Raw genomic sequence first — 14,555 nt, 5'->3', positions numbered from 1 at the left:
CCATATTTAGCTGCTTTTACCTGCAAAATCAATAACTGATCCCCTAGATTGGACTCATAGGGCTATTAAAGGGGCTACCCGGGACTAGGATACTGAGCTCTACTACTAAAGACATCACGTACATTGGTCACCGCCACCTAATGTACTACCTGTAGGCCCTCTACAACAGCATATATAGGGGGTTTAGAAGTGATTCTGCCCACCTCACCCCTGGGTTAGTAGTAGCATCCCTGGTGGTCCGGAGGTGAAGTGCAGGTCCTGTAGATACTGAATGTGTTGGATTCATTGTGTTTTGTCTTCTCCCCGCAGCGTCTCAGAATTCCTTCGCTAAGTTCTTATTGTGCTGCCTGAAATGTTGCTTCTGGTGCCTGGAGAAGTTCATCAAGTTTATCAACAGGAATGCGTATATCATGGTGAGGACACCGGGCCGGGTATATCGCAGTCATCTCCTGATGTCCCCTGGGGTGACGCCATATTAGACCAGGGAATCCAATTCAGATCCCCTCAATACCTATGACCGCCATGACCATGACTTTAGACGTATTACTACGTAGCCCCAGCTTTAGAGTAAATCTCCGCTTATTATCATCATTCGGTACTGATAACTTCATAATATATTTATGGTATAGATGTAAATGCTGACGGCTGCCACTAGAGGGAGCTATTTGTATACTGGGTTGTTATTGAGCTCAGTGTATCACCAGTATGCAGTAAACTCCTGAGCTCCCTCTAGTGGTGTCCGCAGGCACCGTGTTATCTTGTATATGTATAATCTGATGATGATTTTCTATTGCAGATTGCCATCTATGGAAAAAATTTCTGTACTTCGGCTAAGGATGCGTTCTTTCTATTGATGCGGAATGTTGTGCGGTACGTGTCTGCTCCGTCCATCTTGAATTGAATTATTTAATATGGATGGCATCGCACCCTCACCAAAATACTGAAAATTCTGGTTTGAAATCAGTTGTACCCCCTCCCTCCCCTCACTTATTATTATAAGCTGAGATCTATGCTGCTGTATGCCGGCCTCTTATAGTAAAGCAGGTTTGATATCTGTATCACTGCTACAAGGCATGGAGGGCGAGAAAGCCGTCACCAAATACGTAACTGAGACGTTCTGCAGAGCTGAAGAGTCAAACCTTTTTTTTTTCTGACTCCCCAGAGCCACCATACTTTTAGAGGACAAAGTCACTAGTAATACCCTTGAAGGAAAAAAACATTTTTGCTTCAAATCTCTTTTTCTTGGTGAAATATAAACATGAAAAATATTCAGCCTAATAAGAGCCATATTGTGTGTCAATACCATCCGGATCCAAGTGTCAGTGTCATTCATTGCCTAAACAGCTATATACAGTGCCTGAAAACTACTTCTACACAATGTATAAATAACACCGCCATACAGTGTCTAAATAATACTGCCATACAGTGTATAAATAATACCGTCATACAGTGTATAAATGCTACCGCCATACAGTGTATAAATAATACCGCCATACAGTGTATAAATACTACCGCCGTACAGTGGTGTATAAATAATACCGCCATACAGTGTATAAATAATACCACCGTACAGTGTATGTATAATACCGCCATACAGTGTCTAAATACTACCGCCGTACAGTGGTGTATAAATAATACCGCCATACAGTGTCTAAATACTACCACCGTACAGTGGTGTATAAATAATACCACTATACAGTGTATAAATAATACCGCTATACAGTGTATAAATACTACCTCCATACAGTGCCTAAATACTGTAATACTGTCATATATTATCCAAATTATACTACTGTACAATGCTTAAATCGTACCAACATAAACTGTATAAATAATAACATAAAGCGCTCAAAAATCTTCCCTATGCTATCTACCTCCATACAATGTATAAATAATACCACCAGTGCCAAATACTGCAATACCACAATATAATGTCCAAATAATACATTGCCTATATAATACCATTTATAGTGTCCACATAAAATCACAACATAGTGTCCAAGTAATACTACCATACAGTGTCTAAATAATGCCACCATATAATATCTGAATAATACTACCATATAGTGTCTGAATAATACTACCATATAGTGTCTGAATAATACTACCATATAGTTTCTGAATGATACCACCATATGGTGCCTGAATAATATTACTATACATTGTCCAAATAATACCACCATATAATATCTGAATAATACCTACCATACAGTGTCCAAATAAGTAGGCTTACGATAATGTGTTCATCTGGTAATGAATATCACTGCTTCATGCTGAACATTTCTGGTCTTTGAGCCCCTGAATCATGATGGTCACATGGTGGGTATTGTTGGAGGGTCCCGGGGTGTTGTCTTCATCTGACCAGTGTTACTCTGCCCCACAGGGTGGCTGTTCTAGACAAGGTGACAGATTTCTTGCTGTTTCTTGGGAAGATCCTTGTGGCGGGTTCTGTAGGTAAGTCGTCCATAGCTTTAACCCTCCGTATTCCTTACACTCAGTGGTATACGTATTGGTGGGATACTAAATTTATTCCAATGTATAATCATAAATGGTCATAACCTGTAGCTGCGGTATATACCCCTCACTGTCCTCTGTATACCCCTCACTGTCTTCAGTATACCCCTCAGTGTCCTCTGTATACCCCTCACTGTCTTCAGTATACCCCTCAGTGTCCTCTGTATACCCCTCACTGTCTTCAGTATACCCCTCAGTGTCCTCTGTATACCCCTCACTGTCTTCAGTATACCCCTCACTGTCTTCAGTATACCCCTCAGTGTCCTCTGTATACCCCTCACTGTCTTCAGTATACCCCTCAGTGTCCTCTGTATACCCCTCACTGTCTTCAGTATACCCCTCAGTGTCCTCTGTATACCCCTCACAGTTTCTTCTGTATACCCTATCCAGGTGTCTTGGCTTTCTTCTTCTTCACAAGGAAAATACCCGTCATTACCGATGAAGCTCCCTCGCTAAATTACTACTGGGTGCCGCTCCTGGTAAGGAATATTCCTCTACAACATGATCTTATATATCAAAGTAAAATGCCTTTATTCCTCTATTGTATTTATACATCGCTCCAGATCCTTTTCATAGTCAGAGAGTCAAATAATAAAAATCTGGCTTCCTGCAGCCACCACTAGAGGGCACTGAGGAGCACACTGTATACTGTTTATAGTCACAACTCTATGATAAGACAGTAAGCAGAAATCTCTTGAGCTCCCCTAGTGGAGGCTGCAAACAACTACAGGTTTACCAGTCAACTGCATTTATACAGGGGATTTGCAGCCGTATCAGAAACTTATATCGCAACCGTATGAATTATATGGACTAAAGAACTTTGACTTGTGGGATCGATTCATTTCCTCCTTGTACCCCACAGACGGTGATCATTGGATCTTATCTCATTGCACACGGTTTCTTCAGCGTCTACGCAATGTGCGTCGATACACTCTTCCTGTGTTTCTGTAAGTATTATGACAAATTTACAATTTTATAAGTGTTGTAATATCAGTGATGATCATATTCATGTTAATTATCAGACACCGAATATTCTCATTGTATATAGCGCCCTCTTGTGTCAGTCACAGAAATAATTTAAAGGGCAATTCCGGTTAGACGCGATATTAACGCACATCACTAGGTTACCTGGTAGGTGTAGTCATTACGACTCCCATCATGCATCAGGGGGAGCTCTTACTCCGTTACCCTCTCTATTCTTATAGGGGCTTTTCCTTTGCTCTCTGATGCCCCCTGTTGGGTAAAATGTGTAACTTACCTGAAGAGAGGAGTAAAAACAAGAACTAATTCTGAGCAGTTTATGGAGATCGCACCGTCTAGTAGCCTGCGGGTACACGGCTCATTTAGTGTACCAGAGTACTGACAGTAACATGCTCTGCAGCTCAGAATTAAAGGGATATTCACATATTGCTGTGATGTGGTGGGGTCCCCACCAATCCTGAGGGTGAGGGGGCTTCAGCGCTGAGTCTCCTACATTTACCCTGCACGTGTGATCACGGATTGACAGCTGACCCCGTCCACTTGCCCATTCACTCCCTGCAGAGCAGCATAGTTTCATCAATGAACATGACGCTGTGGCCCAACCTAATTCTCAGGTTTATGAGGGTCTCAGAGGTCGAAGGTTTTTTTTTTTTTGGGGGGGGGGAGGGACTTTTTAATTGCTGACATATCATTAGGATAGGTCATTATTTAAGGATTCATTGGGGTCCATCACCTGGGATGATTGCAGCTCAGTCCCATTCAAGTGTGCAATACCAAGCACAGCCACTACCTAATATATGGCGCTGTGCTTGGTAAGTAGCGAAGAAGCCGCAGCGCTCGCTGGAAAGCTGCGGCCTCCTCAAGCAGCTGATTGGCTGTCGGCCCAGGTGTCTGACCCCCGGTGATCTCTAATAGAGGATCTATCCTAGAGATAGGTCATCAATTATTTAGGCCTGGAAAACCCCTTTAAGGCAAGTATTCTTCTTCCTCACGTAAGCAGTAAGTGTTCCTATCACTGGGGACTGAAAAGAAAGTCCCATTAAACATCGCAGTCCAGAGCTGTCGCATTCTATTCGTTATCTGCTGCCTGTTCCAAGCTTTCCTTTAGCATGTGATCTGCTTACTCGGGGCTTATTCACACCACAGTAACAAAAAAAACACCACCTATAACAGCCAATTTGTATCGCTGCCGTGTGAATAAGGCCTTATGGGGCATTCTCATGTGATAATCTGCAGGGACTGGGGCTCATTTACTAACATCATAACGGAGCGTGCCTAATAGGGCCCAGTACGTCGGAGGGCCCGGTACACATGGCTGTGATATGGATCCCCTTTTGGCACCATATGGCGGCACATCCATCATCTCTAAGCATTGATCTCCATCACGGTCCACAGGTTCTCGCTGTTAGTAAATGAGCCCTATAAAAAAATCTGACGCGTTTCGCAACCTACAATTCTTATCACTCTCCCCTCCAAGTCTTCTGTGTCACGTTGCGTTTCTGTCTGCCGCTTATCTGGAAATCTGCTCCTCATTTTCTTCCTTCTTTCCCCCCTCCCTTTTCTCCGTCCTGTCCCTTTTGCTTCCGCCATCTTGACCTTCAGGCGAAGATCTCGAGAGGAACAACGGCTCGGCGTCCAAACCCTACTACATGTCTCCGGAACTTCATAGGATTCTGAGAAAAAAGGAACTGGGCTCCAAGAAGGCAAAGCGTTAATGTCTTGCACTCGCTTTCGCTAACAACACGCTCCTTCTAACCCAATAACTAAGCATTGAAGAGGCGCCTCGCGCAAGAAGGAAGATTCTCTTTCCACGCGAGGTCCGGAGACGTCTGTGAGATCTTAGAGGAGGTGATGGTTTGCTTTGGGGAAGAGATGAGGACCCACTGGTGAGGGAAGCGACGAATATCCGTTCTTGAGTTTGCAGCGACTGGTGAGGGAGATTCGCTGCGTGAGGATCTTCTGTTGAGGCAGTTTAGCTGGAATCTAATCTTGGGAGGTCGAGGATTCGGGAAGGACCTTCCATCAAGGGTGACCTTGGCCGAGGAACACTATGGGGAGTCAATCTGGTATGGAAGACCTTCGTTTTTTGACCTTGACTAGTGAGGAAGGTTCTTGACCCGTGACCACCCAAGAATCTGACCCTCCTGGTGGAAGAAGTCCATCTCCACCACCCGAGACGTACTTAGAGGGTCCTTGATGTAAATCATGAGGAACAGTATTACATTTTAGTGCCTACGAACAGGAAAAAAAACAAAATGTCAATATTATAGCTTTTCCTAAACTTGCTTTTAGGGTTTTAATATTTTTATAGAGCCGGCGCCCGCACGACGGGCCGGCGCTTTTTATAGATGTAACCTTTCACTTTTCATAGAGGGAGACAAAAAAAAACAAAATACTTGATATAAATGGTACCTTGATAGAATTAGCCATATCTGGTTTTTCTTTCGTACGTTTGGTTTGAATTTCTTGCAATTTTTTTCTTTTCGAATGAAAGATTTGGCTACGCAAACTTGACTTTCCGAACATTTGGTGCTAAGTAATATTTGCACTTCACAGAACAACCATTTATACTGTGACTTCATGTTCTCCGGTGGGGTGACCAGAAGTGGGTAATGGTACGGTAATGGTGTGCTGCATTAACCGAGGGCTGCTCTGAAGTGTTCCTTGTTGTGTCCGTGCGGTCGAGGCAGCCATTTTGAAGATGGTCATCGATAGAGTCCACCGTGCACTGTTGATGTTCCTGTTTTTTGGTTCTGAGCTAATAGAAGAGGCCGAGTAGGTGTAAAGAGTGTCTCCCCCTCTGGAGGACTGTCCTGCATTATACAGACAAACCATTGATTTGAAAGGACGTCCTGTAATATTTTATTTCGCCTGCAGAGGTGCTGCAGGGAATGTGACCACTTGTTACCAAGTTACAGCTGATCGCTGAGGGTCACATCGCGATCTGGTTATTGTCAAGAGAATCACATGAACTCACCTTAACACTGAATTTAACCCAAAACGGCAATATTATGGAGAGGGGGCAAACTATAGGCCCTCTCTATCCATGACCCCTTAGCCAGTACCCTAGAGTCCTCTCCTGTTGAAGGTTCAGACAGTGCTCCTATGAAAGGGGTTTCCAAATGGGAGAGGAGGAAAGAGGCGGAGTTACCTGGAGTCTGGGTGCTAGCTCCGATCCCTTAGGTACAAGATCTAAAAAACCCCAAGGTATGTAAGTGGCAAACAAGACTCTCCGGAAAACCCTTTATAACCGTAACTCACCCACGTGACCCTTGGCCAACAACTCTTGTAACAAAGCATTTCATGCAACCAGACTAGAACATGCTTTATACTGCAGCGCTGCATGTTCATATACACTCACCACTAAGTCAGTGCCCAAAATATGGATTTTTTTTTTAAATTTATTTTTACAGAATTATTAGAAATCACAAATTGTTTGATAATTTCTTGTTAAGACTTGGGCCATAACACACCAACGTTCAAAATGGCTGCCGCTACCGTACACGAGCACCGGGTACAAATCCAAAAAGTGCAATCAGATTTTTTGTTCTTTCATTTAGGCCTTACACTAGCGGAAACGTCTGTCCTTGTAGATCACGTTTCTTTTATTCAAGTCACATTATAAATAAGCAAAATTATATTTCCATAAAATGAAATATTCATGGACTGAAATTTTTTTCTTTATGTTTTTGGGTTTTTTTGTTTTCCTTATTATCCGTTGTAACAAAACTTCTCTTACCTGGATCACTTGTCCTATTAGAAGGTGAGATTCAAGACTGTTCAGATTACAGTCCACACAGCACAGCGGCCACTGCAGGAGAGATGTAGTATTACATGGCAGACATTCAAAGTAATGGGCAACTATGCAGTAACATGGACGGGCCGGGTCCTCCAGGAGTAGAGAGAACCACCTTCTGTGCTGCCTAATGTAAAGGGAACCCAAATGGATTGACGAGACAGCCCATATATTAATAATAATAATAATAATAATTAAAAAAAAAAATTATATATATATATATATATATTTTTTTTAAGACCCCTTTAATTTTGACAAGTTCAAAAATATTTCATTTTATGCTATATAATATTTTATTCTTACTGGGAGTCCGGGGAGTGGTTTTGCACATTAAGTATAATATATAACATTTGTGTTAATACGATAAGACTTTAGATCACTACACAGAACGATATGGGGGAGGTTTTGGAAATGTTTTTGTTTTTATTCAGCACATGTTGCTGGTTTATAGGATCGTTTATGCTAGTTTATTGAGGATGTAGTGTGACACAAGGGGCTTGCACATGTACCTCTGTCTAGATACAATGGCAATTTTTTTTACCCTTGGTGGGACATCATTTTTTGTTTCTTCTGGAACCTAAAGGGATCCTATCTTTCAAACATTTTTTTTTCCAGAGTAACACATCAGAATACTTAAGAAAGGCTATTCTTCTCCTACCTTTTGTTGTCTTCTCCGCACCAGCATCGCCTAAAATCCCGGTTGTTGTCGGTATGCAAATGAGTTCTTTTGCAGCACTGGGGGCGGTCCTAAGCGCTCAAACAACACTGGGGGCGTCCCCAATGCTGCGAGAGAACTTTTTTTTCTAACTAACACGTCGGAATAGCCTTAAGAAAAGGCTATTCTTCTCCTATCTTTAGATGTCTTCTCCACGCTGCCATTCCATAGGAATCCTGGTTCTTGGCAGTATGCAAATTAGTTATCTCGCAGCACTGGTGGCGGTCCTCAGCACTCAAACAGCACTGGGGGCGTCCCCAATGCTGCGAGAGAACTCTCTCCAGCGCCACCTCCATCTTCTTCTGCAACGTTCCTCTTCTTCCGGCGCAGGTTTCAGACTTCTAGGCCTCAGGCAGAGCAGAACAGACTGCGCATGTCCACAGGCCATGAGAAAATGGCCGCTTACACAGTATTGTAAGCGCCCATTTTCTCGTGGCCTGTGGGCATGCGCAGTCTGTTCTGCCCGAGGCCTAGAAGTCTGAAACCTGTGCCAGAAGAAGAGGACGTTGCTAACAAAGATGGAGGTGGCGCTGGAGAGAGTTCTCTCGCAGCATTGGGGACGCCCCCAGTGCTGTTTGAGTGCTGAGGACCGCCCCCAGTGCTGCGAGATAACTAATTTGCATACTGCCAAGAACCAGGATTCCTACGGAATGGCAGCGTGGAGAAGACATCTAAAGATAGGAGAAGAATAGCCTTTTCTTAAAGCTATTCCGACGTGTTAGTTAGAAAAAAAAAGTGGGTTGTATGATAGGTCCCTTTAATTTTTTGTTTTGTTTTTAAGAAAACTGAAATACTTAGAAACTAAAATATTTTCCCCATTTATTTATTTTCTAATATTCTAAATAAAAAAAAATGCAATAAATTTTCTAGCAAAAAAATCTGCATAAAAAAAATTGGTCGTAATCGATTTCTAAACTTACAGAGGAGGTTTTCAATTTTTTTTTTTTGTTCGCTTGACCACTTTACGTATCATAACATGATTCTCTTTTGCGACTTTATTCTGACATGACAAGTGCACTTAGGAAATGGGAAAAAAAATAAAAGTATTATTCAGAAATGAAGTGACACAAATGTAAAGTTCTATGGGAAAAAAAATATAGCAGTCGTTTGTAGGAACGCAGTTCTGCCAAACAATTTTTATGCAAGCTTCAAATCTCACATTTTCATAATAATGGGTAAATTTTTGTAACTTGTGGTTAAAAAAAAAAAGTAAAAAAAAAAAATTAAATTATTGGATATTTTCTACGTTGCAATGTAAATAATTAGGTCATTACTTTTATTGAATAAAATATTGGATGGATTTAAGGTTTCAAATTTTCTGAAATTTAATTCCATTGTCCGAAATGTTTAGAATTAGAAAAAAAAATATCAATGTTGAGAATGTATTTGTATTCTACGATATTTAAGATGAATATTTCGTTTTTCGGCAAAATTCTGTGTAACCCCGACAGCAGGTCGGATTGGAATTTTTTTCAAAAATTTAGTCCGGACGTTTCTTGGCCACGTTGGAAAAAAGGTTTTATACGGTAAAAGTAGAATAAAGGCAACAATTTTTTTTGAGCTCTATATGTCTTACATTATATATATATATATATATATATATATATATATATATATGTCTGGTTATTGTATGTCTTCCTATAGAAGATCAGAGTTTTTAGAAATCTCATCAACTTTTGGAAACAGTTCCAGCGCCATGACTACAGACTGGGGAGGGGCCGCCAAAATCAGAGGCCGCCTCAGGTTCCGGACCAAAAAAAAACGGGTAGCCACGACTGAATGCTGGTGCAGTGCACCAGCCTCCAGACGTGCACTCCACTCCAATGAATGGGCCTAGTCAAGAGAAGGGAGTGTCTTCAGGCCGAATCGCGAGGCGAATAGGCCTGAAGAATGAACATCTCGCTTCTTTTTTCCGGGACCGGCTCCCAGAGATACGGATACGGCCTGACCAAAATACCCCGTGTGAACTCAGCCTTAAAGGGATATTCCAGGACCAGGATATTGATTGCTGAGGTCTCTTCACTACTTACCAAGCACAGCGCCACACCTTGTATAGTGGAAAACAACCACATGGACCTGAGTCCACAACAGGGAATCCGCACTCACTGGTAGATTGAGGAAGTGCCGGGTTGACAATCCAAATAAACAAGCACCTTTTATTGGGATGAATAAAAAAAATAAATCACAACGCGTTTCAGGCCACCAATAAGCCCTTTCTCAAGTCCAGAGTAATAGGTCACGTTGGGCTGTGACGCATCTGGGCCAACGTGACCTGTTACTCTGCTCTTGAGAAAGGGCTTATAGGTGGCCTGAAACGCGTTGTGCTTTTCTGTTTTTATTCATCCCATTGAAAGGTGTTTGTTTGGATTGTCAACCCGGCACTTCCTCAATCTACCAGTGAGCGCGGATTCCCTGTTGTGGACTCAGGTCCATGTGGTTGTTTTCCTTTGTTCTCTCGATTTCCAGTGTTAAACAGGTTGAACCGCTGCCACCCTCACCTGGGTATCTACATGCTCTATAGGGTGTTGTGACCAACACAACCCCAAAAGGTGAGAGGTCATCCGGTATAACGACTTTATTTAAGACATCTCAATAACATCTAGTTTAATACTACACTCAGGCTCTCGGTGTCACTCCCTCTTTTCTTGTAACACCTTGTCTAGTGGCTGTGTTTGGTATTGCAACTACTTCCTGGTCATTTGAATAAGATAGAGCTGGAGCTTGGCCATGTGACCAATGGGTGTGATGTCATTTCCTGAGAACAGGAAGTGGCGTTCAATACCATAGGCCTGGAATACCCTTCAAAGTCAATGGGATGTCTGATGTGATCCAAAAATGTACCTCCCATAAGGCCAATGGGCACTTGGCCGAGGGTCACAAAACCCTTCTAATTCAGTGTATAGTATATATAGCGGCTGATGGTAGGGAGAATCTTATTGTGTCTATGCAGAGGGTTTGGAGCTTTGTATCAGGAGCTCCACATACAATAAAGGTAAGTTATCAGCACTGGATGAAGGTATCGGGTTTGTCTCCAGCGCTTCCAGGTCTCGCCGCCCGTCATTTTTGCGCCATTGATCACTCATTTTGTATTAATTTTTGCTCCTAGTGGAAGATCTGGAGAGACACGACGGCTCCGCCGAAAAACCCTATTTTATGAATAAAACCTTGATGAAGATCTTGAACAAACACAATACCCCGGCCAAACCGCAGTGACCGCCTCTAACCGTATTATATACCAAAGCCTTATAGACCAACGTCACCATGGACGGCGCCGGAAGACGTGAAACAAAATATAGTCAAGTCTTAAAGGGCCTCGGAAAAGGAGACCTTAGTGCCCATGTCAACCAATCAGAGCTCACCTATCATTGCGTGCCGTGATTGGTTGCCATGGCCAATAAGTATGGTAGGAGACTACAAGAGGTCGTCCACAGCCATAGAATATTTTTGATTAATCTTGGAGGTCAAAAAGTTGCCTGGTTGTAAATAAATAAAGTGCCATTCTAGGGTTAAATAGATGTATAGAACGTCTAAAAAAAAGGATCCGCTACATGCTTTGGGTTACCTACCATGCTATAGTTAAAGGGGGTGTACAGGATTACAAAACATGGCTGCTTTCATTCAGAAACAGTGCCACCCTTGTCCACGGGTAGAGTCTGGTATTGCAGCTCAACTCCATTGAAGTAAATATTGAATCTCAGTCTCATTCAAGTAAATAGACACGAGCAGTCTTCTTTCTGGGGAAAATAAACACACCCCATTTTTCTGTACGCCTTGGCGAGTTTAACCGTGACCCACAAATTATGAATAGAATACAAATAGGATTTCTTGCAGACACTCAGATTTCACAATATTGTGAAAGGCTTGGCCCAAATGGACAAAAAAACCACAATGGTATTATAAGGACCAATGTTATTCAATAACTTACCATTTTTTTGTGTGAAGTTATGTGCTCCCCTCTGCAGCACTGACACCCTCCTCTGCTTCTACAGGTCTATAGTAGTCAGATCAGAACTTCTTGATGTACACAGTATTCGTGTGAACAAGAGGTCAGACCCACATTGCAAGTCAGAGGGCAGAGAGGAGTTCAGTGCTCCGGAGGGGAGCACATAACTTCACAATGAAGCAGTTATGTTATTCAATAACATTTCAGGGGTGGGTTTTCTTTAATTTTTTTTTTTTTTTTTTAAATTGGAGTGCCTCTTAGTTTTATACACCGTACTTAGGGGGGGTCCTGTTACTGATTTTTGGGCCCAGCAACTTCAAGTTACTCCTCAGCCTATGATGTTCGTTTGTTATTAATCTGATGGTTGGGCAATGAGTTGTAACCATAATACGGGTGTGAATTAGCCCCCCACATTACAATCGGGTGACACTCGCTCAATAATTTAAAAATTTCTGATAATATATTCTATTTGATTTTATTATATAATTATATTTTTGCAAAAAAAAAAAATCACAGCACAATGAATAAAATGATGTTCTAAATCTGTGCCAAAATCTTATACAATAATGAATAGCAGTAATCAGAATAAGTCCCTTAAAGGGGATGCGTCAAGTTTACAAGTAAGGGCCTGGGCACATGTTGTAACGTGGTGTTGAATCTGATAGGTAAATCAAGTGCTGCAAAACAGAATCCCATTGACTTCAATGAGTTCCGCCTTACGCCCGCTACCCATTGAAGTGAATGGGATTCTGTTTTGCAGCACTTGTTCTGACACGAGTTTATGTGTCAGAATCAACGCCGTGTTGCGTCGTGTGCACGGGCCCTAATTCCCTAGAATATAGATAAAGTTGCAGGTCGGTGGGTGTATAAAAGAGATGACATTGACGGTCATGTGACTATAGCCTATCACTTCTGTCTGGAGGCGACCACCATGTCCTTTAAGTTAGAGACAATGGAAACAGACACGGATGGAGGGGACGCCATCTTTGTCCCTCACTCTGCTCCTATGATGGATGACAGCAGACAGATGTACCCTGTTTCCCCAAAAATAAGTCATCCCCCCCCCCCTTCACCTCCTGGACCACCTACAACCGGCAACTGCCGATTGTCCCTCGCTCCAGCCGCTGCATAAGACATCCACCGAAAATAAGACAGCTCATATATTTCGGAAGAGAATTTAATATAAGGCACTGTCTTATTTTCAGGGAAACAGGGTAGTAGTGTGAACATAGCCATACAATTCAAAAAGTGAAACTTTTTGCACAAAAATAAAGCAAAATCGTACAGCACCGGGCTCAATAAATATCCCCAGATTATATTAGAAAGTTGGAGAACGTTTGATTTCTACAGAATTACGTATTTAAGGAACGGTTACCCTTCGAAGTCAATGCCCAAAATAAGTTTGTAGGCCGACTAGACTGGAGCCTGCAGCATCGTACCTTACTATAGGCAGGGCAGCACATGTCGGAGGACTAGCGGTACCATCTGCTGTGCAGAATCCATTGGAAGATACAAGATTGGTTTTAATGTATATTTTTTTGCTTACGTTCTACAATGTAAAATTTTATTGTATTTAAAAAAATAAAAGATTTTTTTAAAAATATATTTGTAAGTATTTTTCTGTGACTGATACAAATGAACAGAACAGCAGCCTAATATATTGCTCCGATAGTGCCCCATCATTAAGGGGGCATTCACCTGGGAGAATTATTCCTTGCAGAAAAATTCACATTCTGAAATTTGGAACTGAAAACTTTCTGCTTGATGAAGTTGCATCACATTCTGCACCTGAGCAATCGGGAGGAAGTGACAAACCAAACATCAGCTTAAAGTTAATAGAGGAGGGGCCACACAGTGGCTCAGTGGGTAGCACTGCAGCCCTGCAGCGCTGGGGTCCTGGTGTTCAAATCCCACTAAGGGCAAAAAATTTGGAGGTGGAATCTGCCTCAAATTCAGTGTCGTGAAAATCCCCTTAAGGCTGGGTTCACACGGGAGTTTTTTGGATCAGATTTTGACGCAGTGGCCGCCTCAGAATGTAGTACATTGGGTGCGGTAGTACCATCAAACTATATTGGACAAATTGGGTACTTACCTTGTTCGGGTCACGTCCTGACTCCTCCCACCTGGTATTGCCGGATGATGTACTCAGCCATAATGGCATCTGATTGGCTGAGCCAGCGGAGGCGCGGTCGTCTCCCAGAACTGGGTCCATTTAAACCCTGAGAGTGTAGTGGACGGCGTCAGACCTGCTGCGAGTACTGGGACCTACCATCAAGGTCCCAGGAAATGCATTTTTTACCGCACATCTTTATCTGTTCTCTCCCAAAAAATCTTAGTCTCTCCTGAGCAGCTACGAGTGTAGCTAAACACGTTGAGGGCATAATGCATTGACGGCACCGGCCGTGCCATACTGGGGCTTTACCACCACATACAATTGCACTGAAGGGGAAGGGTTAGGTATTAGGTAGGGAGGACTATGTTGGTCTGACCCAGTGTAGTTTGCCGTGGGCATATTGATAGCCCCGAAAGCCAAAGGCCTTCAAAACATACAAAGACAAGGTTTCCCCATTGTGCCCCTGAAAGTAATGTCCACTAGGAATACCACC

The 14,555-nt window shown here is 42.5% G+C and overlaps 1 protein-coding gene across 5 annotated transcripts in view; it reads left to right on the top strand.

The window, feature by feature from the left end:
• SLC44A5 (solute carrier family 44 member 5) overlaps positions 1–11,355 on the top strand; it is an 87,369-nt gene extending 76,014 nt beyond the window's left edge. For 3 of the 5 annotated variants that reach the window (XM_075287795.1, XM_075287792.1, XM_075287793.1), the window contains 6 exons: positions 310–413; positions 797–870; positions 2,384–2,454; positions 2,905–2,993; positions 3,377–3,461; positions 5,098–8,050. In XM_075287795.1, the coding sequence (XP_075143896.1) occupies positions 310–413; positions 797–870; positions 2,384–2,454; positions 2,905–2,993; positions 3,377–3,461; positions 5,098–5,210 (536 nt within the window). In that variant the 3' untranslated portion in view covers positions 5,211–8,050. Of the gene's footprint in view, positions 1–309; positions 414–796; positions 871–2,383; positions 2,455–2,904; positions 2,994–3,376; positions 3,462–5,097; positions 8,051–11,112 lie in introns of those variants that run through there. The other 2 variants (XM_075287796.1, XM_075287794.1) reach the window with 1 other exon arrangement.
• Positions 11,356–14,555: the final 3,200 nt, after the last annotated feature.

Source organism: Leptodactylus fuscus, chromosome 9 (genome assembly GCF_031893055.1).
Source record: "Leptodactylus fuscus isolate aLepFus1 chromosome 9, aLepFus1.hap2, whole genome shotgun sequence".
Classification (NCBI taxonomy): Eukaryota; Metazoa; Chordata; class Amphibia; order Anura; family Leptodactylidae; genus Leptodactylus; species Leptodactylus fuscus.
The sequence above is the reverse complement of the archived record's forward strand: the minus strand, read 5'-3'. Positions and strand labels throughout refer to the sequence as shown.